The following is a 23,675-nucleotide window of genomic DNA, read 5'->3' as shown; positions in this document are numbered from 1 at the left end:
GATTTAATGACGCCACGCAGATGCAGACGCAGGCTTCCTCTTTTTCTCTCACGGGCTAGCTGTGTGCTTGGATCTATCATCTACCTTTAATGCATGTCTGATGTTTTTGTTTGAAGCTCAGGCTTCGAGCAGATTGATTGGATTTGTGCTGGCCAAAAGTGGAAGCATACAAATACACAGCAGCGCTAGCTTGCTACGATTTTAGTGGAGAGCAGGGAGTTAGTGATCATGCAGGGTCCGTGCCATGATGTTTTACCACTGCTCCAGCCAAATATCTGCTGCGCTTCAGAGAGACCTGCACCACTCGTGTTCTCTGCATATCTTGTACGGCAAGTCTGATAATAGCCTGTCCTCTATTTCTTTGAGTTTTTGTGGAGTTAGTTGATGCATTGCGTGCTATGATTTTATCAGCCATTAGTAAATATGCGGTGACAGATGATTGGACTGGTGGTAATCTCTGAAGTCATGGAAACGATGGTCAACGCCAACAGGTCATGCCCAACGTTGGGTCGACGCCACTGCTCACATTTTGAAAGGGGTGTCCTTTTCTTATGCAACGAAGAAGACGACGTATCTTTCAGTAATTTACGACGCTGTGTCTATTTTGATTAATGTTTAATTTTGTTTTTTTTTCTTTTTTAGTTTTGAAAAATAAAACAATCTGAAAAAATCAGCGATGCAGAAGTCAGTTCTTGAGGTGGGTCTCCAAAGCTCTCGGCCATCGCATCACAATCACATCACTGGAACTTCTTTTATTATTTTATTATTTATTATTATTTATTTATAAAGAAGTTTATAACCCGTCTCGTGAAATCGACGGCTCCTTCTATTTCGATCAGGTCCGTGAGTAGAAATCGCCAAATCAGAACCATCCCTTTTGAGTATGGGCCACGCCGCTGTTTATTTTATTTGAACCCTTTTTTTTTTTGTTTTCACGAAGCGACTGCTTGCTCTTCTTCCTCGCTCTGTCGCAGCTCTTCCTCAGTCCTCGCCCTCTGCTGATCTGAATTCTGATCCATGACATCCCGATACGAGCGTGTCCATGAGCAGGGGAGGCTCTGATCTCTTGGGTGCTTGCTGGAATTCGTGGCCGACTCTCGGAGTCAAGCTTTGGATCAAGCTTTTTGCGCAGGATCGGTGATCGTGGAGCTGGGAAGCCTCTCTGTTGTCTTTTCTGGAAACTTTAAGGTTTTTCTTCCCCTTAGGTTTCCTTCTTGAGTTTTCCTTCCCCGTGCGAGATCTTGATTGGCTTGGCTTTCGGTTATTCGGCTTCGTCGCCAAGTGGTGTGGTTTTATGTCGCTTTTTTACCCTAACGATTTTCTATCTGATCATCGGTTATTATTCGACATTTTTTGAATCTTATTCTCCTGACCGTAATTTGATTGCTTTGATTTCTTTTTCTTTGTGCTAAGAAGTGGCATTTTTCCCGACATCTTGTTATAAATTGTAATGCGATTTGCTGCAGGTTCGGTACATGCCAGTCTTGTTGCCAAACTTTGGAAGCATGAGCTTGATCTGATCTCCCCAAGTTGGGCACCATGTGGAAGCAATTTCTAAGTAAATTACCTCGCAAGTCTTCTAAATCCGATCCTTCTCCGGTTTCCGCCCATGTCCATTCAGGCAGCAATGCGGCGACGTCTTTAAACGGAAATCGGACCAGCAGTGGCAATTTTGTTCCCTCCCGATTCACCACCGTCAAGCGGACTGCGTCCGTCATATTCCCGTCAAGTGTCGTCACAAGCATTGAACCTCTACTATTATTCAAAGATGTGTCTAATGCGGAAAAGAAGAACCTTTTCATTAGTAAGTTGAATCTCTGTTGTGTTGTCTTTGATTTCTCCGATCCCAACAAGAATCCAGCTGAGAAGGATATGAAACGGCAAGCACTAATAGATCTCATTGAATATGTTGATGCTGGGAGTTCTCGTTTCACTGAGTCCATGATTTCCGCTAGCTGTAAAATGTTTTCTAGTAACTTGTTTAGGGCCTTCCCATCGAATACCCGATCTGGTTTTGCTGGCGGTGAAACTGAAGAGGAAGAACCCTTGTTCGAACCAGCTTGGTCCCACCTGCAACTTGTCTATGATTTGCTGCTTAAGTTCATAGAATCCTCTTCACTTGATGTTAAAATCGGGAAGAAATATGTAGATCATTCATTCATTTTGAGACTGCTTCACCTCTTTGATTCTGAGGATCCTAGGGAAAGGGAATGCCTGAAAGCAATTTTGCACAGGATCTATGGAAAATTCATGGTGCATCGTCCTTTCATCCGGAAAGTGGTGAGCAACATATTTTACCAGTTTGTGTTTGAGACAGAGCGACATAATGGGATTGCTGAGTTGTTAGAAGTTTTTGGTAGTGTCATCAGTGGGTTTGCATTGCCTCTAAAAGAGGAGCATAAAATGTTCTTGTGGAGGGTCCTAATACCTCTGCACAAACCAAAGACACTTGGTGTGTATCTTCAACAGCTGAGTTACTGTGTGACGCAATTTATAGAGAAAGAGCCTAATCTGGCAACTTCAGTTATCAGTGGGTTGCTGAGATATTGGCCTGTAACTAACAGTCAGAAGGAAATTATGTTTTTAAGTGAGTTGGAGGAGATATTGGAAATTACTAACGAAGTGGAGACCCAGAAGTGTATGATTCCATTATTTCAACGGATTGCATACTGCATCAAGAGCTTAAATTTCCAGGTGATCTAATTTTTTTTGTGTCAATTACCTATTTACCTCACTTATGTGAACTTTTTTGTCTGAAATGGAGTTGCATGCCTGCATTTTTATTTCACATGCTTAAAGGTAAATTTTTCTGATCTTTTTACGGGCAGTGATGACTATGATGTGAGGGTTAATGTAACCTTGCCAACTGAACTGGACATGAAACTATGTTGAATATCTCAAGGATCACTCTCTGATAAGTGGTTTTCATAATATTATTAATTGCTCCTGGTTATGCGGTTATTTTAGGCTTTTACCCTAATTGGTTTACCTTCATGCTTTATGTTTTATTTCAAAAAGAAAATAAGTACTGTGAGTTTTTTTTTTTTGCATGTTCTATAATTTCTCTCCAAATAATGACCACAACAAATTTAAAAATAATATCACAGACGATATTCTCTTGCATTTATAGCTTTTCTGAAAATATCCCACCTGAAGCTGAATGAGGGATTTATTCAAGACCTTGTGCAAGAGCACCAAGGCCCTTATTTGCTAATTGGCACCTTCCAACATTGTATATTTTTCAATTTTCTCATTTTATAGCAATCTACACTGTTCTAGTTTGAATGAAACTGGACTAAGTGAACTCCTGTGCTGAATATGCAATAAATAGTAGAAGTCTTCAAACAATTTTTTTTGTCGCAAAATGAAAATGATGAATGATGTGTATGCAATAAATTATGCATATGCCACCTCTATAGTGGGACTTAGATTATTCTAGTTATGAGTGATCTCAAGCTCCTCTAATGAGTTGATCATTACAAAATAAGGTTCATATAGGTTTGATGTTTGTTAATTGCTTAACCAATCATTTAGTATAAAATAGACAACTGGAGTGCTATTATTTGTACATGCCATCAGTTACCGCTTAGCATAAAGTACGGTTATGTCCCTTAGATGAATTTGTAAAAATCTTGTTTGTAAAACATTTGATGGAAAAAAAAATACATCAATCTTGGCACACCTCAAATTTGGCTATCTGATAAAGAATTACATATTAATTCACAGTTAAGTTATCTAGTAACCTCTCGAGTTTGCTATGCTACTTTGAGAAACCCTATTATAGTAAAAGGGTTTCATTTAGTTTGCATTTGTATGGTCCATAAAGAACGCAAAACTTGGTCTGGAAATAAATTCAGCAACCTGATAGTATGAGCTAGGGCATCTCCAATGGTTAGAGCTCTAAATGAGTTTTTGTAGTTCCCAATATGCCACGTCAAATGCATAAAAACTTATTATTCTCTCCACAATAAAAACTTATTATTATCTACGTTGTAGTGCTCAGAAAATGATAAATAGTGAATAGAATGTCTTTATCACTTTCTGAATCATGTTAATGTTACAAATCCTTCTTTTTGTTCATTGTTAGAGCATATTTGGTGATAACAAAGATAACAAATTTCCTTGTTATCAAGTTTTTTTTGCTATTTTTGGATCTAGCTGTAGTTTCCTTTTTCTTCGCATGGACTTTAGTAACAAAAACGGTACAAATGGCTCCCAGGTGGCAGAGAGGGCCTTATTCTTGCTGAACAATGACCGCGTGATTAGTCTGGCGTCAAGAAATCGGCAAACGATATTGCCGCTAATTTTGCCTGCTCTGGAAACGAACATTCGCAGTCACTGGAACCTAGCTGTTTTGAACTTGACGAGAAATGTGAAGAAGATGTTATGTGAGATGGATGGAGAGCTATGTTATGCGTGCGAAAATAACTTTGAACAGGAGGAACTGGAGCAAAAGATGGCGGAGGAGCAGCGGAGGAGGACCTGGGAGCGCTTGGAGACCGCCGCTGCCTACCAGCCATTTACTGGAAGCATGCCTGTCCTGGTTACACCTGCAATTGTTCCACCAGCTGTTGCTGCTCTTTCTTGAACCACTAGCTATGGCACGGGAGAAAATTACAGAGTAACCCTAGATTATGCAGGGTGCCAATCGTTCCATTGTCCTCCGGTCTCTATTCTCAAATTTGATGCAGGGCCAAGGCAAATGCTTGCGAGATGAACGGCATCCATTGTATGTAATGTGATATATTATGGGCATAGACAGATTGCCTTGTTCTTGTTTCCTCGTGCTGGCTTTAGATCCGAGTTTGTCGAGATCTGTGTGTTCATGCCATGCTCTATGAGGTAAAGGTCCCAGGGCAATTTGGATAGATATTGGACTAAATGTTCAGACATTCAGTCATACTATATTGCTGTGTCTGATCCACTTTTTATTTTCGGTGTGGTAATTTATCTGAAGCGTTCGAATGTATTATTTATCTCACACTCATCGTATCCTTTCACTCGATTGATTTTGAAGCAATAAAATAAAAGAGTACGTAAGGCACATTTTGAAACCAAAATGAATTGCTACAATTTTTACCATTTTGAAAATTTGCAATCAATCGACCTGATAATATAATTTGTCATGGACTAATTGTCAAACACAGGTGTATCAACACAAGTAGTAGTATCTCATATTAAATATTTAAGGCGACAAGGATAAAAAAATGAATTGAGATTAATATACAACATACCGAAATCAAACATAAACGCAAAAAGGACCATATATAATCTATATTAGCAAATATTATAACGCGAATGTGCAGCCATTGGTTTGCACGAGCAAGAAGAAGCATTGTCTGCATTGCAGGTCTGTCTGTCTTTATTTTATCATCCTGGAATCTGCGATCCTTAGCAAAACAACCTTCACCTTCTCTGGAAGTTGAGAGTCTTTATCGAGAATGCAAAAAGCAAGGCAAAAAGCACGGGCAAGACGATCACCACAGCCGCTACCACGCCCAAGAAGTTATGTCTGAATCCAAAGTAACTCCTAATGAATTCAGACACCGTAGTATCTTCATTTTCGAATTGATCATCTATATCTCCGAACTGTGAAGCAACCAATCCATACAAGGTCCAAGCCACAGGGCATGCCCAGTAGTACCATCTCCACCACACTGGGATCCTCTGTAGTAGAAAAAAGTTAACAATAATTACTTGGATATTCTTCAATTGAGGGGAGATATGATCAAGCAAATGACGTTTTCACTTACAGGTCGGGGGATAATGTATCCAGAGAAAAGGTTCCACAGTCCGTAGAATGCAGATGAGACGATTGCCGCGATATTGTAGTTGGGAGTCAAACCCACCGCCATCATTCCATAGAATGTGAAGTAGAGAAGCGTGAAATACATGAAGAACATGTACCAGAAGAACTTAGCAGCGGTCCATTCAAACCCAATCATGGCATAGACTATGACACCATATACTAATGATTGGACCAAGACATATGGAAGTTCAATTACAACCTGCAAAATGGAACGCCACAGTAATTAGGGAACTGATGTGCTTTAAAAGAACATTATTGAGTTAGCCAAGAATTTAGTGAAGTTCATTTGGGATCCATTACTTGTCCAAATGCATAAGGCAAGGCTGAATACATTCCAGCTGCTCGCTCTCTGTAAAAGACGGTTCTTTCAATAGCAACAACTGGTTGAACAGAGGAAGCGTTCTGGACCCCGATAAACAGGACAGCAGCATACATAGAGCCCATTGCATTGAACAAATCTTGCTGTGTGGATCTGCAATTTGAAGCTTCCTTAATAACTCTGGAAATATCTAGATCATACAATATGAGTGCAGTATTTATGGCACTAGAGGAATTTCAGGATGGATATTTACCTTTTGGTACCAAGGTCCCAAAACACAGTTCCAAACAACAAGGCCATCATTATGGTGAAGTAGAACCTCACCGCTGTGTATGGAGGATTCCTCCAGTATGATAAGTGTTGTTTCCATAGGCATGCCATGCATTGAACGACAAAAGATCGAGAATACTGGGTTGGAAAGTAAAGATCACTTGAGCCAGGAGGCGGCGTGCTTAGTTCCTTTATCGAATTTTGGTTGCTCCTGAAATGCCAAATGCTCTTTTATGAGATGTAATGATTGATATACGAGACTTGAAGAAGGCTAAGAGGAGCAAGGATGATACTCACTGATAAAGTTCTGAATTCTTGTAGATCTGACTAAAATCAACCCCCAATTCATCTTCTTGTGCCAGTGCGGTCACTTCCAACATCCATGTTGCTGGGTTGTATCCATCTTTTATCTTACTGACACCATCGATTCCCTAAGACAAATAGTTAACTAACCATAATCAATCATATAGCTCAACAGAATCATACAAGGACATAAAATTCTTCAATTCCTTTGTTGTCTCACCTCAAAGTAGTTGATCAAATGACAAGAATGACGACCAAGTGGACCTACATAAATCTCTTCTCCACCTCGTTTCATAAGGAAGAGCTAGAACAAAACAGATAAACGACTGCCATAATGATTTTCCAATATTGCATACCATAATCATACAAACTAAGTGATTTAATTTTTTTCTCACCTCATCAAAAGCTTCAAATATGTCGATACTAGGCTGGTGAATAGTGCACACCACAGTCCGTCCAGTGTCTACAGTGTTCCTCACAGTTCTCATTACAATAGCCGCGGCTCTTGCATCAAGCCCAGATGTCGGTTCATCCATGAATATAATAGAGGGGTTGGCAACAAGTTCCACAGCAATAGTCAGTCTCTTTCGCTGTTCAGTTGATAACCCACTTACTCCTGGCAAACCAACAAGTGCATCTCTTATTGATGTCAACTCTACAAGCTCCATGACCTCTTCAGCAAACATCTGCAAGAAATAGCTTAACATCAATCTTTAGGTGGATCAACTAAAGCAATGTAAGCTTGGGACCATCCTTCTTATCTGACAAACCTTCCTTGTTGCAGAATCAACATCGGCAGGCAATCTAAGCCATGCAGAATAAACAAGAGATTCATACACGGTCACTTGCGGAGAGTGTATGTCATTTTGTTCACAATATCCAGATACACGAGCAAAAGTTTCCTGTTTCTTGGGGTAACCAGAGATGGTGATGTTTCCTTCTATGTAGCCACCAGTTTTTCTCCCAGCCAACACATCCATCAATGTTGTCTTTCCAGCACCACTGACGCCCATTAGTGCTGTAAGTACTCCTGGCTTAAAACATCCACTTATACCCTTGAGGAGCATCAAACGATTTTCTTCCACGCCTTGACTTTTCATTTCCTGTACAAGCCACAATGGTGAGATACAAGTGCAACATGTCCTAAATAAGGGTACATAAGGATATTAGTACCTGCGGCATGTCCACAGAATATTGTATGTTTTCAAAGGTGATGGAAAGCGGAGTGAAGGGGAGGATCATGCCCTTCTTATTTATATCACTAGATGAATTTGTGCTATCTGCCCTCATAATTCCATCAACTGTAAATCAAGTTTCCAGTCAATAAAATTGTCAAAATGAGAAATAAGTTTATACTTCATAAATATTATATACCCTTGGATGAAGAGGGTTGACTAGATTTCTTCCCTCTAGATGATTGGTCCAACACTTCACCAGTTAGATTGGTATGCTTTTCCTTTAAAGTCTCCTCAGATATAGGTGGATGAGATTTGCCAAATGCTGCAAGGAGAGATGTGAGCTATTTAGAATTTAAAACATGAAGTAATAAACTTCTAGATCATGCATTTCCTAATAAGCTAAAAGTTAAAAAAAGTGCACTCACGTTTGAGAAACGTAAGAGCCATTGTGAAAAGAGCATTGAACAGAAATACGTAACCAACCAAGCCCCCCAAACCAATCCAATACCATTTTGCTTCAGGGAAAACTCCCCGTGCCTTCAAAACACGTACTCCTAGAGATGGCTCTGTTTGGTTCAAAATCTGTGACGGGAAATTATCAAAACTCTTAAATTTTACTATGATATAAAATTTGCAGGCACTCAATTCCACAAAAGAAATGCTCTTACATGACTCCATCTGTGACCCAATAATTCATTCACTGAAATTGCATTTTGTGCATACATAAGAGGTGAGATCCAATATCCCCATATCCACCATTTCTTCACATCATCTGCAAAGGAGTTTTGTGTCAGATTGTGAGGGTAAATAAGACGTCAATGTTGTGTTTTGCAGATCAATCATACTATTCTACTTGCAGAGCAAGATGGTATAAGCAAGTAATAATGACTTACTTCGTGAAATAATAAAGCCGCCCAGCAGAAGGATAATTAGTAGAGCAAAAGACCCAAAGGTATTTGCAACTACCATGATTCTACCCGCCGCCCCATTTAAACGAAAGAGTGCAGATGCCATCTGATTGACCCCTATTAGCACCAAGTACTGCTTAAACAGCCTGTTATCGAATCAAGTATTGTTATGCATTAATTGTAAGCATTAAGGTAGAATGATTGTGAAATTAATACACAACCTTACCTTCCAACATTTGGATCAAATCCAATGACATAATAAGTTGTGAAAACCCACACTGCAACTTCAATAAATGTAATTGGAATCTTAAGAATCCATGATGGAATTGCATATGACCATGCAGGGAAGAAAAGGAGGTCCCTTTGCTTGAAGAAAACAGGAATCTTTAAAATAACCATAGCAGTTTCAGCAAACCCATTGAACATTATCATGAGCACTCCAAAGAAAAGTGCACCCATATATATACCCCCATCGCCTACATCATCCCGGTGCATATTTGTGCGCAAGAAGACTGTCATTGCAACGAATGCCATGATAGTAAGCTGTAGAGGAACAATAGAAAACAATAAATTTCTGTTTATAGCATAAAACCTTTCAATAAATGTTCAGCAGACTTACTTGAGAAGCCTTGAAGACATAGAAGAATGAGTTCCTCTTCATTAGCAATAGTTCTCTATCAATGTTAGCTTTTAAGAGTTCCTTATTGCTAACACCATATTTTGTTGTTGTAAGAGCAGCAGGGTGGCTCTTGGTCTTATCGAATGGAATGGAGAGTTCATTTGTCATAGCTTGACCAACATGGAATGACTGGAAAGATTCAGCAAATTCTCTGACAGGCACATATCTGTAGGGATCCTCATGGCGCGCCCAGTACTGTTGTTGATCCTTCCTTGATGTTACCTGTGAATCCGAATCAAAACCCAATGTTCATGCTCATGAAATCTAAGTTAATTGGAATACAAACACTTCTTTTTTTTTTGCAAAAACCTACTTCTTGCAGGAAATCTGCAACACCCTTTCTCTCAGGACATTTGAATCCCATAGATTCAAAAAACTCAAGCACATTTTCACGAGGTCCTTGATAGACGATCTGACCATCAGAGAGAAGGATTATGTCGTCGAAAAGATCATAAGTCTCAGGCGCAGGTTGCAACAGGGAAATAACAGCCGTTCCACCAAGAATGTGAATGGTCTGCCTAAGTGACTTTACTATCTGGAAAGTTGTTGAGCTATCCAGACCAGTTGATATCTCATCCATGAATAGAGCTCTTGCAGGTCCAACAAGCATTTCACCTAAATCAAGCAAAAATCCAATCGTACGTTAGCCAAGAGACAGAGAATGAAATTGCAGGTCACATGCAAAATCATGTTAGAGGAACTGCTAAAGTATTCATATTTGTACCTGTTGTAACACGTTTTCTTTGTCCACCAGAAATACCTCTTAACATTTCATCTCCTACCATGGTGTCTGCACAGACTTCCAACCCTAAGATCTGCCAGTTTGCATGAAACAGAAGGAGAAATTTTATTTATATCCGAGCCAATTTTCCACAAACTAAAGGCTCAACTGTTTTTGCAATCATCTGGAGCATTTGATGTAAGATATGATCAAATACCTTTAGTATATAATCAGTGATCACATTGGATTCTTGTCCTTCCACGGAAGCTGCCTGCAAAGATAAATCATAACACAGGAAATAAATCATAACTCCAACCAAGGTTCACATCCACTTATTAATAACAAAATGATGATGCACAAAACTTAAGCCTGAGTCATCAAGGTGGTAGAATTTCACCTTCATGAATACATCTAAATCAGGATCTGGCTTGATGTTTGCTTCCTTCTCCCTCCTAGCTAACTCGGTTAACATCTCTGTTTTCAACCATAAAACCAGTTCAACTGAGTAAATGGGAAGTTCTCCGGAAATAAGAATAAAACAATTGTTTCTATAATGAATTGGACGATATGCTTACCATAACGACAACCGACGCCTTGGCACCTGGCTGAGAAAGCTAATGTTTCCCGAACAGTCATCTCCCCGATATGAAGGTCGTGTTGGCTAATATAAGCTGCAGTGCGCTCAGGGACAAACTCATTCATTTCATGGCCGTTGTAAGTAACTTTTCCTTTAGCCTGTGGTTGTTTTCACTCCTAACAATCAGATTATAGCACTCAAAGGATGGCGATGATACTAATTTAGAAATACCTTTATATCAGAGTCTAGTTTCCCAGCCAAAGCTAACAGAAGTGTAGTCTTTCCTGATCCTGGCGGACCAAGAAGCAAAGCCATCCTGAAGAACAAGTCGAAGTAATGGATATTTGCTTAGATTGGAGAGGATCATCATATGGAACGCAAAATTAGTTGTTATAAACAAGTAAAACTCCAAACCTACCTGCGGGGTTTGACGATTCCACTGACATCATGAAGGATGGACAAAGATCTCTTGTTACTTGGTAGAATACGCAAGGAATTGGCGAAGCCCTTTTGTAATTCAAAAGGCAAGAGAAAGATTTGTGAACTTCTACAATGATTTTACATAAAGCTTCGACAATCAACTATATTACTACCTCGAGCACGTTAAGGGTAGCATTGATTAATGTGGGCATTCCTCTGCCGCCGACATGTGCCTCTGCTTCTACGCTGAGGTGCTCGTACCTCACCTCAATGGTAGGGAGATCAATTCCAACTCTACGTTAATAGAAACAAACGAGGAATGCTTTAATTGAACCATAGCAGCGGGAATCCGAAGCAGCAATCTAGGAAAGCAAGGGGAGTGAGCAGGAAAGATATTCTGAGTCGGCGTTTGCTCTCACCGATCCATTCGGTCCCTTAGCTTCATGAGAAATCGCTCGTTATCCTCGTCGGCGACGTGAACGAGTCTGTCGAGAAGGGCCTTCCGCTCGTGGAAGCTGAGGTTCTGGACGTCGACCTCCCGGAGGCGGTGGCTGCCCTCCTGAAGCGCGAGGATGCCGCGGCGGACGCGGTCGTAGGTGGGCAGCTTCTCGAGCGCCGCCCACTTGAGCGCCTCCTCATCGTCCAACCCCTCCCGCGACGACGAGGAGAAGATGCTGTCGTCCCCACGCCACAGTGACCCGCTCCGCCTCATGGTCCCGATCCTGGGCAGCTCCGACGCCTCCATGGTACTCCACCCTGTCTCTCTTTTTCTCTTGCCTGCGAGCAACGGTGAAGCTTGTCGTCGGCAGAGAATCAGGATTGGCTGAGAGAGTGGAACCAGATCAATCCAGTGAGCAGGCGACTACTGGCAGTACTCTGTCCCTGTGGCTCGGATCGAGGAAGGCGAAAGCGCATTTAAATAGAACAGCTTGCTCCTTCTCACGTAACGAAAAAGAACGAGACGGGAGGAGGCCGCTACCAAAACGAATTTAATAGGGTAGGATTCTCCCTCTGACGTAAGCCCCTGTGTAATTATGCACCAGCAGACGTCCTTTTCAATTTCCATAAATTAACAGATGAACGAAAAAGAAAGAGATAGTAGGAGGCTACTACCAAAACGAATTATAAATAGAGCAGGTTGCCCTTTCTGACGTAAGCCGCTGTCTAATAATGCAGTTGCAGACGTTCTTTTCAATTGCCATAAATTAACAGATTAATTTTTTTAATGGACGGTTGACTTAACTCTCAACCCCTCTTTTGAAAATAAAAAATTAAAAAAAAAAAGTAAAATTCGTCCTCGGTGCTAACGTGATTAATTTCATAATTATTTATAAAAAATTAAATTAAAAAATTATAATTAATTACGATGAAAGAAATTATTATCTCGATTTAATTGAAATTTGAATCTTTATCCTCTTCTATAATTTTATTTAATCGTAATCAACTCAGCTATACACTAGACAGATCTCAACTTCTCTTTTATGTAAATGCAGATCATTTGCATGAATAATTTTTTAAGACTGATCTACCAGCTCCAATTGATTATTATTCAAATATCCCTAGGCATCCCATTTGCCATCAAGAAACAGTACGGTTCCACCTTCTCCCAGCTAGCTCCTCTTCTATGTATTATATATATATCACCATCTCTCTTTGAAGGATTGCTACGAATTCTTAAACAGACCAGATTCAGGAACATGAACGTAGACACGAAGGTTTATGTAGTTCTTCCTATCCTCTTAAATGGTGGTCAGAGAGGAGGTGATGATGGTGGTGATGGTGACTTAATAGGTATTTAATTTAAGAACATTGAATTATTGATGGTCGTTATGAGTATTTTTTGATTTTGATTGATAAAAAATTTATATAAAATTGGATAATAATTTCAAAATTAATCGATCTAAATTGGATATCTGATATCAATTAAAAAATAAAATAAAAGATAAGGAGGAGGCTGCTACTTTTTATTTATTTTATTAATATCCTTGACTTTGAATAATTTACCAAACGAAATTAATTATAAATGGAGCAGGATGCTCCCTTCCCACGTAACGAAAAAGAAAGAGACAAGGAGGAGGCTGCTATACTTTTTATTTATTTTTCTTATACTTACTTTGAATAATTTCCCATACGAAATTAATTATAAATAGAGCAGGATGCTTCTTCTCACGTAACGAAAAGAAAGAGACAAGGAGGAGGCTGCTACTTTTTATTTATTTATTATTATTATTATTATACTTAACTCTGAATAATTTTCCAAACGAAATTATTTAATTTAATTGACCTCGCAGCGCAATTGTGTTTGTGCTCTGTTGTTCCTTCTTAAGGAAATATATATATATGGTCTCAACGACTAAAGCAATTAAGACCATGTTACTTGAAAATTTATAAAATTATTTCCTCGGCGGCTAGAAGCTAATCAAGATTGAATGCGATAAATTAATTAGCTGGGAGGATCCGTAATTTCTCTACAGAACAGAACAGAACAGAACAGAACTGCTTAAGTAAATTTTAATATTATTCAAATCACGTATTTAATTTTTATAATATCTAAATTATGTGTAATAGTTGAGAAACACCCCTCTTTTTTCTTTATAGATCATCAGTCCACTTTAGGTAATACCGAGCGGTTTAGTTTATTTGTTTATTGATATTAATGTGACGTACTGTGTGACGCATCGAATTGTCAATAATCCGTGAAGTCGTAGCTCTGGGTGGGTCCCGCGGCGGTTAAAATTTGAATTATTGCACGAAACCGTTGGAACGTCTCTCTCTTCTTTCTTTAGTGATTGATTTTTTTTTTTCTATTTCTTTTTCCTGGAAAAGAAGTAGTCGATTTGCGTGTAAACATGCTCATGTTTGAAAGTCGAATGAGTAGATATGTGCTCTCGAGTTGGTTACATAGCTGAGTTGGTTATCGACGATTTAGCAGATTTGTAGTATGAGACTGGAGATTCAAAAGTTCGAATCATGAATTCATTCGTTGTTTCTTTCACAATTTAAGCATTATTCACAATTTCCCTTTCGTTTGTTTCGTGGGCCCGATGAATATTATCCATTGCGTATTTTTGATAAGTGCTTCTCTTTTTCTCTCGTTTTCATCTCCTGTTGGTGGTGCGTGCAATAAACAAAGAAAATTTTCTTTCAAACCCTAAACCGGGCACTAAGTTATGAGGTTTTTTTCTTCTAAAAACAGATTTCTTAACAACAAGAAGAATGATGTTGGGAACATTCTTGGCCTGCAAATAAAAGATGTTAACTGTGCCCATAAATTGCCTGCTTCTTCAGTTGGTCAACTACTTTGAGGTAATCAGGCTGTCCCTTTGTCCCTGCATAATCACGTCCAAACTAAGATGCACCAAACTTTAAGAATTTGCCTAAGCTCTTCGACTTCAGTGTAATCGAATACAGTGTTTTCGAAACTCTGCATTTTGTTGTGGGGGCGTCAATCAAGTGCGACGTTGTGTATTAGGCCGGGCCTGTTTAAGAGCTAAAATCAATTAGGCATGCAAAGACAACTTTTGATGGAATTGAACGAGCGTCGATCAAAGTTATTTAATCTTTTGGATTTCAATAAAATATGGCTTTAACCAGCGTTCCTAACTGTCAATTCCACCATACTTACGATTAGCTAACATTAATTCATAGCTTTGGGCCCTCATAATAAAGTCTGTACGATTATAAGTGTTTGCACACATGTTTGTTTGATTAATCGAATAGGATCAGTCAGCATCGACTGTAATGGGCCTCGCATAATCGTACAGGGGCTGGGAGTTTGGTTTCCACATCATCAATAAACAAGAATTAAAACAGACACTCGATTCACGCAACATCTAAAAGGGAAGTTTCCTGACAAGGGCTGTGGGCTCTGTATGCTTGTGTGTATATTATTCGCAATGCACATAAATAAAGAGGGAAGACTGAAGAGATCAGTCGGTAGATAAGTTCAAAAATCAGACATGTGGAGATATCTGATCGATCTCAAATTCATCCATTTTTTTATCGAGATGAATAATTAATCTTGGATTCAGCGAATTAAGGAAATCAGGGCTGCATGCATGTCACGCTCGCACATGTCGCCGCAAGGATCGCGGGCGATCGAACCACCTGCTTCAAACGCCGCTCGCGGCCCAAACTACCGACCGGGAAAACTTCTCGAAGTGCCACGGCGTGACTGATTTGGAGTCTGGAGAGACGCGCATGCAGTTCCAATAACCCAATAATGTAATGGGATTAGTGTGGGTTTAGATGATCAAATCATTCTAAAAAATGATAAATCCCAGTCAGTCTCATGGACTCAATCCCTGGGGGTGGCCGGTCCGATCCTACGGAAGTTTCCCACCAACCACCAGGGTAAATCGGGAAGCGCATACGGCGGTCAATCCAGATGTCCAGCATCTTTTGATTGCGTTCCCCATTTGGAGGAAAATTCCTACAAATACGCCGTAGCTGGGGATCGAACCGTGGGTCCCTGAGTTACAATCCGGATGTCCTACCGTTGCACCATTGCCCCGGGGACGATGATCAAACCATTCTAGAGTATCTTCGAAAAGGAGGAGGAAGCAATTTAGAGTCTCATACCATCATAAAAAATATAATTGGAAGATCATCCAAAGTCGATGTGCAACAAGCATTACATGATGGGAATAGTTTTCCTACCTGTATGAATTCTAGAACCAGTATGAGATCAAGAAAACAAATAGGAAAGCACATGTAAGATCTAGTATCATTGCAAATCTATAGTAGAAAATAAATACAAAGATAAGATGATGGACTTAAACGCAGTAGAAGAGTCATCATCTTTATGTGAACTGTCTCCACGAAATTGAGAATCATGTAGAAGAGGAAGAACATAGCATTGGTCTTTTGAAGGAATTAGATTGACGACACCGTAATTTCGTTACTGATGGGGAGCATAAAGATCTATCAGAATCTTTAATCCAATGGGGGTCATGCCCTATATATATATATATATAAACTCATTTGTTATTAGTCTATTAATGATAACAGTGCGGATTAACGGTTTTATATATAAATCCCACATCTGATAATCCAAATCCTCAATAAACATAAGTTATATCACTTTAATGGGTTCAATTCTCTTAATGACATAGATTCATATGTCATAAATTACATGTGGGTTCAACATTACGTGCTTGTGCAAGTATGTGCGTTGTGTAACCAACACATACACAAACTTTGTTCATGCGACGTGTAACCAACATATATAGGCCCCATTTGCGGAAAGCATGCACTCAATGCATTATATGTAAGGTTGTAAATGAGCCATATCGAGCTAAGTTTTATATTGTTCGAAGTTGATTGATAAGGTAGTCGAGTCAAATCAAGTCGAATCTAAAATGAACCAAATCATTAAAATGATTGTTCAAATTTGATTTAATTTCTTTTTTATGAGTTTAAGCTTGATTCAAGTTTGACTTAAGCTTAGTTCGTTTAGAGGTTATCAAGTTCTCAATTTGAACTTATATGATTGATTGAAATGTTTATATTTTTTAAATTATTTAGTTGGTTAGTTAATTTAATTTTGAGAGTTTGTTTGGTTATTTACCATATTGATAAGAGTTTATTTATGAACATAGTCTACAAAGTTTGTTCATGAACAGTTCATAATTTTTGTTCGTGAATATTAATAAGTTGAACATATGTGTTCAAACTTGTTCATTTAATTTAATAAATTACTCAAATTTATTTATTTAATTGACTTGTATATATTGAATGAACATAAATAAATTTTTATTAAATTAAATATCAAATTTATTTATAAATGTTTGATTCATTTATATTTAATTTCTACTTCACCATTTATAACTTTAAATGAGTCACCCGTTGGGTCAGAGTGCATGGTGGTGGGGAAAGATACGCTTGTGATTTTTGAATTTCTTGCGTGCTTATGCCACTGGGGTTGACCCGTTGCGTTTCCCAATTATTATTATTTTTAAGTAAGTCAATCTGGAATCTTATTAATTTTCTCCTTTTTGATGCTTTCCAACAGAAAAACATCTTATAAGAGTCTTCTCACATTAAAAAAAAAATAATAAGTAACACAGGTAAGAAGCACAAGACAATTCGCTAACGTCGACTACTACCAATCTAATCGTTGAGTGTTGACTCATTGCTTAAGTAAAGAACTACGTGAAACCAAATCATAGGTCACTCAAGTCTTACATTGCTTTTAAAAGAACTACCATCTCCTGTCACTTTGTCAGTGTCTCGAATGCCCTTAGCTCATTGCATGTGTCATGCAAGACCGGCTTTAGGCCTAAGCTATTAAAATTTTTTAATATATCAATTATTATATATATATATATATAAAGAAAATACAAATTATTAAAATATCTTTATTGGATTTTGTAGAGATTTGGTATGGTAATTGGATTTCGTAAAGATTTTAATATGATTTCAATATATTTAATATTTTTTAATTCTCAAAATTCTAATTTATTAGCTTCTTTATACTCCTCTTCTTCCTTCCTTATTAACCTAGTAATCTATTTTGTCCAACTTCAAATAATTTACTCGTTTGATAGCTTGTTTTCTCTCCTCAAGATATTTCCGAGGTCATCACAAGGGGTGCAAGGAGAGGAACGATCAGAATTAAGATCCTTTGTTATAGATTGTTCGGTGATTTTAAGACCTAAAGGTATCATCTTCCTCATTTTCCTATCAAATCTTCTTTTTTATGTTTATGTTAATTTCTTATTTTCGTATGAATGATTTCCTATTGTAAACTTGTAATCTTGAAAGTTCGCATTAGAAAAAATTAAAAATTTCAAACTTGTTATGTCATTTGTGATTTATCTTCATATTTCAGTTTTATTCTGAATATTTCATCTTTATTCTTAAAATTTTAGATTTTTTATTTGAATATTTCATCTTTATTTACTAAATTACTCTCATATTTTAATTACGGTGAAATTTCATCAATTTAATAATTCTAGTTTCAAATTTCGCAGGTTATTTGTCGAACTTTGAAATATCATCAAATTAAAATTATAAGACATAAATTAGATTTTATTATTATTTAATTTTAAAATATTTTTATTTCCATAAAATAGTAGGGACTTATATTTTTATTATTATTATTTGAATGTAAATATGTCTGCTAAAAAACATGATTCTGGATATACAAAATGAATGAAAAAAATAGAAGAATTTAATCAATCTAAAAAATGTGCACTTGATAAATTTGTTATTAATATTAAAAATCAAAACTCAGAAAATAATATAATTGAAAGATTAAAATCTTATTTACGTTTAACTATGTCTCAAGAAAGATTAAATAATTTAGCAATGTTATCAATTGAAAAAAAATTATTATTAAAATTTGAATATAAAAATTTAATTAATAATTTTGCATCTCAAAAAATTAGAAAATTTAATTTTATATAAAAAATTTATTTTTAAAATTAATATTTTAATTTATTTTTAAAAAAATTTAAATCCACCATTGTCGATCTTAAGTCCGAATAAAAAATGATGAGAAAATTATTTAAAATATTAACAATCATTTTTAAAAAATTTCACCTAGAACCTCCAGGAGGTTTGAACTGTCTTTAATGTCATCCTTCAGTTGTTTACATATATAATCTGTCTTCTCCAACTATCGCCAAAACTTATGCAACAATGCTTCTTATTTTGCAATTTCTTGGATATCTCACACCATCATTCTTCAATCTTGAGCAAATCTCGAGTCACACCAACTTAATTGCGCCAAGTCAACCTCCACAAGTTTCATGTGGACTCTACTTAATCCCTGCACAATTTCATATGTTCATTAGAATCACAAACAAACCTAATTCAAACTATTTTCTCAACGCATCAATATACCACCGTCAAATACGACCACTTAGGAAACAATTGCACCACCATCACAGACTCAATCCACTAGCGGTGGCAAGCGACTTCGGTTACTCACATGACCTAGTCATGTTGCATGTGTATGATTGCAAAAATTCATGGACTTAGTTCACGGGTAGAAACGCATAGGGTTCGACTTGGATGGTCAATGATGGTGTCGACCATTGTAGACTTAGCTTGTTCGACAAATAGCGAAAATGTGATAATTGGTTATCATCATCAACTGGTGAGGTCTACATATCATTGGCTACTGTTGACTTAACCTTCAAGCAACAATGCTCAATGTTTGATCACTGTGACTTAAGAGCCAGAACTACAACAAAATATACTCTTCTGAAACTTAACTATGCTCTTCTTGCTAGCACTGAGTTTAGGGATCTAGAAAACTACTAATTGACTCTCCAAAAACAGAGAGATGAGGGTGGCGAAAAGGGTTCGTTGGCAACTTTTGTCAATAAAATAAAAGGCACCTTTCTAGGCTATTAAGATAGATAGAAGTGTCAAACTCTTCTAAAAAAATAAATCCGCTACCTCAACGGCCCTCTAGAGTCGGTCCCATGAATATAGAAGTGTCAAACTCTTCTAAGCTGTAATTGCATTGAACTAAATTCAAATTGACACCCCTCCCCCTCTAATTATAAACCAAGTTATGAACATATGATATACGATAGGGGATCGAAGACTAGTCCCTTAGAAATCCATACATAACTACAAGGCTTGCGGAGCAGTGACACACGATGTACAAGGGCTTATGGATTGGGGACGAAGGAAAGTCCAAATGTGCTCAAGAACAATACTTCGAGGAAGCAAATTATGAAGACCATGAGTCCAACTGACAATGCTGATGGCACTGAAGCATTGATTGCCCAAGCTTCATCTAAGGGCAGGCTAGTGTTAGTATCTTAGTAGAGTTTTGATGTGTGGTCGAATAAGTTTAAAATTAGATCCTAATTGTATTTGACACGTGTATCTAAGTATACAAGGACTTCGGAAATCATACGTAATATCTAGACTACGAACATTGACAGAAGATGCAAGCAAGTGAGAAGGATGATATGAGAAAGGAGGTGATGGGATCTGTACATCTGAAGTATGAGGAGCTACGGAAGAGTACTCTGGCTGAACGAGAAAAACACACGAGATCGAGCCGGAAGGGCTTAGTGCATTCGAGGGTCAAGAAGTTAGAAGGAAGATTGCATAAGGCGACCAAGACAAAATAAAAAAAAGAATGAAGAAAATGGTCAACATGAGGTTGATCATTCTAGGCGCCCGAATCTATTCAGAGTGCCCCGGAGTCGAGGCACTCGGATCCATTCCAGACGCTTCGAAGTCTAGACGCCTAGATACTCATACCAAGTTAGCGCGAGCCATTGCCGAAGCAGATGAGGATAAAGTCCACATCAACGGAGTCCAGGTGCTGGGAGAGGTTTCAAGCGCTCGGATCGCAAGGAGTCATCCAGACTTGTTAGCAGACTACTATCAGAGTGGATTGGATTCAACGAATCCAAGTGCTTAGAAGGCTTCTAAGAGCTCGAAACTGTCACGTCAGCACAATGGTTAAATCGAAAAATTATATAAAATTGGATAATAATCTCAAAATTAATCGATCTAAATTGGATATATGATATCAATTAAAAAATAAAATAAAAGATAAGGAAGAGGCTGCTACTTTTAATTTTTTTATTAATATCCTTGACTTTGAATAATTTACCAAACGAAATTAATTATAAATAGAGCAGGATGCTCCTTCCCACGTAACGAAAAAGAAAGAGACAAGGAGGAGGCTGCTACTATACTTTTTATTTATTTTTCTTATACTTACTTTGAATAATTTCCCATACGAAATTATAAATAGAGCAGGATGCTTCTTCTCCCGTAACGAAAAAGAAAGAGACAAGGAGGAGGCTGCTACATTTTATTTATTTATTATTATTATTATTATACTTAACTCTGAATAATTTTCCAAACGAAATTATTTAATTTAATTGACCTCGCAGCGCAATTGTGTTTGTGCTCTGTTGTTCCTTCTTAAGGAAATATATATATATGCGGTCTCAACGACTAAAGCAATTAAGACCATGTTACTTGAAAATTTTTAAAATTATTTCCTCGGCGGCTAGAAGCTAATCAAGATTGAATGCGATAAATTAATTAGCTGGGAGGATCCGTAATTTCTCTACAGAACAGAACAGAACAGAACAGAACTGCTTAAGTAAATTTTAATATTATTCAAATCACGTATTTAATTTTTATAATATCTAAATTATGTATAATAGTTGAGAAGTACCCCTCTTTTTTCTTTATAGATCATCAGTCCACTTTAGGTAATAACGAGCGGTTTAGTTTATTTGTTTATTGATATTAATGTGACGTACTGTGTGACGCCTCGAATTGTCAATAATCCGTGAAGTCGTAGCTCTGGGTGGGTCCCGCGGCGGTTAAAATTTGTATTATTGCGCGAAACAGTTGGAACGTCTCTCTCTTTCTTTCTTTAGTGTTTGATTTTTTTTTCTATTTCTTTTTCCTGGAAAAGAAGTAGTCGATTTGCGTGTAAACATGCTCATGTTTGTAAGTTGAATGAATAGCTCCCTCCTGAGATCATAGTTTCTCGATTTACCTCCTCACAGATGGTCATGAGATCGACCGTAGCAGATTCCACTATAGAAGAGGACAAAAGTTCGAAATTCATTCGTTGTTTCTTTCACAATTTAAGCATTTATTCACAATTTCCCTTTCGTTTGTTTCGTGGGTCCAATGAATATTATCCATTGCGTATTTTTGACAAGTGCTTCTCTTTGCAATTTTCTCTCGTTTTCATCTCCTGTTGGTGGTGCGTGCAATAAATAAAGAAAATTTTCTTTCAAACCCTAAACCGGGCACTAAGTTATGAGGTTTTTTTCTTCTAAAAACAGATTTCTTAACAACAAGAAGAATGATGTTGGGAACATTCTTGGCCTGCAAATGAAAGATGTCAACTGTGCCCATAAATTGCCTGCTTCTTCAGTTGGTTAACTACTTTGAGGAGTTCTCAGGCTGTCCCTTTGTCCCTGCATAATCTCATCCAAACTAAGATGCACCAAACTTTAAGAATTTGCCTAGCTCTTCGACTTCAGTGTAATCGAATACAGTGTTTTCGAAACTCTGCGCATTTTGTTGTGGGGGCGTCAATCAAGTGCGACGTTGTGTATTAGGGCCGGGCCGGGCCTGTTTAAGAGCTAAAATCAATTAGGCATGCGAAGACAACTTTTGGTGATGGAATTGAACGAGCGTCAATCAAAGTTATCTAATCTTTTGGATTTCAATAAAATATGGCTTTAACCAGCGTTCCTAACTGTCAATTTCACCATACTTACGATTAGCTAACATTAATTCATAGCTTTGGGCCCTCATAATAAAGTCTGTACGATTGTAAGTGGGTGCACACATGTTTGTTTGATTAATCGAATAGGATCAGTCAGCATCGACTGTAATGGGCCTCGCATAATAGTACATACAACTGGATACGATGCCCGGGTTCCTAGAAACTTTTCGCTGGGGAATTGGCCCCCTTCAATTAACCACCTCTTCAATCGTCCGGTTGCATCGTATCGATATATATACAGGCTGAGCAGGGAGTTTGGTTTCCACATCATCAATAAACAAGAATTAAAACAGACACTCGATTCACGCAACATCTAAGACCGCAAGTTTCCTGACAAGGGCTGTGGGCTCTGTATGCTTGTGTGTATATTATTCGCAATGCACATAAATAAAGAGGGAAGACTGAAGAGATCAGTCGGCAGATAAGTCCAAAAATCAGACATGTGGAGATATCTGATCGATCTCAATTTCATCCATTTTTTTATGGAGATGAATAATTAATCTTGGATTCAGCGAATTAAGGAAATCAGGGCTGCATGTCACGCTCGCACATGTCGCCGCAAGGATCGCGGGCGATCGAGCCACCTGCTTCAAACGCCGCTCGCGGTCCAAACCACCGACCGGGAAAACTTCTCGAAGTGCCACGGCGTGACTGATTTGGAGAGATGCGCTTGCAGTTCCAATAATTCAGTTATTTAATTAACTGGTCATGTTATTCCAATAATTAAGATAACGATTGTTGATTAAATTCGACATATTATGTACGTAGCACTTAGTTAAAAGTTTAAATAACACCGACACACCTGTTTGTTTTATGTTTGGCAACATTTTTGCTAATGCAATTAATTTCCTAACCAAAAAAATCAAATGACGAAATTGCCCTTCAATTGACTCGACCTTCCATTTGATCGATCGGCGCGTCGTAGGACGGCGACCAGGGGGACCGACCACGTGCTAGGAGGCAGACGATGTCTCGCTCTATCTGCGGTGGCGGAATCTGGAGCCAGGTCGACGTCCTCGGCTCTTCCGAGATTAGATGGAGTCGCCCGTCGTCTTCCCTCGGCGAACACCGGCATCCAAAAGCGCGGGCCCCTTCCACGTGCCCGGCACAACGCGATGCCGCAGCGAAACAACAGGCCAGTGGCACTCCCGATATTTCTTCCCCATGGTAGGGTCTTTTCCAGCCCTGCCAACCATAAAAGACCACCACCACCCAAGTCGTCCTCGATCGACAGCGATTCTTATCTCTTTCA

General features: G+C 38.2%; 2 protein-coding genes across 2 annotated transcripts; one reads left to right on the top strand and one right to left on the bottom strand.

The window, feature by feature from the left end:
* The first annotated feature begins 951 nt into the window (after positions 1 to 951).
* On the top strand, positions 952 to 4,931 carry LOC141842845 (serine/threonine protein phosphatase 2A 57 kDa regulatory subunit B' kappa isoform-like). The gene is made up of 3 exons (XM_074730839.1): positions 952 to 1,188; positions 1,467 to 2,694; positions 4,220 to 4,931. Exons 2-3 carry the CDS (start codon positions 1,540 to 1,542, stop codon positions 4,586 to 4,588), a joined length of 1,524 nt encoding a protein of 507 aa, XP_074586940.1. The 5' UTR covers positions 952 to 1,188; positions 1,467 to 1,539; the 3' UTR covers positions 4,589 to 4,931.
* Positions 4,932 to 5,161: 230 nt separating this feature from the next.
* LOC141842824 (ABC transporter G family member 36-like) lies at positions 5,162 to 11,644 on the bottom strand. The gene is made up of 24 exons (XM_074730819.1): positions 11,604 to 11,644; positions 11,358 to 11,478; positions 11,183 to 11,271; positions 10,996 to 11,080; positions 10,763 to 10,922; positions 10,585 to 10,661; positions 10,405 to 10,458; positions 10,191 to 10,281; positions 9,780 to 10,081; positions 9,407 to 9,688; positions 9,014 to 9,330; positions 8,773 to 8,933; positions 8,548 to 8,651; positions 8,305 to 8,461; positions 8,076 to 8,201; positions 7,875 to 8,002; positions 7,472 to 7,804; positions 7,097 to 7,387; positions 6,922 to 7,005; positions 6,696 to 6,829; positions 6,382 to 6,609; positions 6,110 to 6,281; positions 5,754 to 6,008; positions 5,162 to 5,667 (listed from the first exon to the last, which is right to left on the bottom strand). The coding sequence occupies exons 1-24, from the start codon at positions 11,627 to 11,629 to the stop codon at positions 5,407 to 5,409; spliced, it is 4,038 nt and encodes a 1,345-aa protein (XP_074586920.1). The 5' UTR covers positions 11,630 to 11,644; the 3' UTR covers positions 5,162 to 5,406.
* Positions 11,645 to 23,675: the final 12,031 nt, after the last annotated feature.

The sequence above is a fragment of the Curcuma longa genome, chromosome 1 (assembly GCF_044706935.1).
Source record: "Curcuma longa cultivar G26 ecotype Majalengka, Jawa Barat chromosome 1, ITB_CL_G26_1.1, whole genome shotgun sequence".
In the NCBI taxonomy this organism is placed as follows: Eukaryota; Viridiplantae; Streptophyta; class Magnoliopsida; order Zingiberales; family Zingiberaceae; genus Curcuma; species Curcuma longa.
The sequence above is the reverse complement of the archived record's forward strand: the minus strand, read 5'-3'. Positions and strand labels throughout refer to the sequence as shown.

Bases quoted from the DNA above. Each gene is read 5' to 3' on its own strand.
- LOC141842824 (XM_074730819.1), bottom strand. From the start codon at position 11,629: ATGAAGCTAAGGGACCGAATGGATCG. The intron at 10,082-10,190 runs GTACAAATATGA...TGCTTGATTTAG, and splicing joins AAGAAAACGTGTTACAACAG to GTGAAATGCTTGTTGGACCT. The intron at 7,805-7,874 runs GTACTAATATCC...TGGCTTGTACAG, and splicing joins ATTCTGTGGACATGCCGCAG to GAAATGAAAAGTCAAGGCGT.
- LOC141842845 (XM_074730839.1), top strand. From the start codon at position 1,540: ATGTGGAAGCAATTTCTAAGTAAATTACCTCGCAAGTCTTCTAAATCC. The intron at 2,695-4,219 runs GTGATCTAATTT...AATGGCTCCCAG, and splicing joins TCAAGAGCTTAAATTTCCAG to GTGGCAGAGAGGGCCTTATT.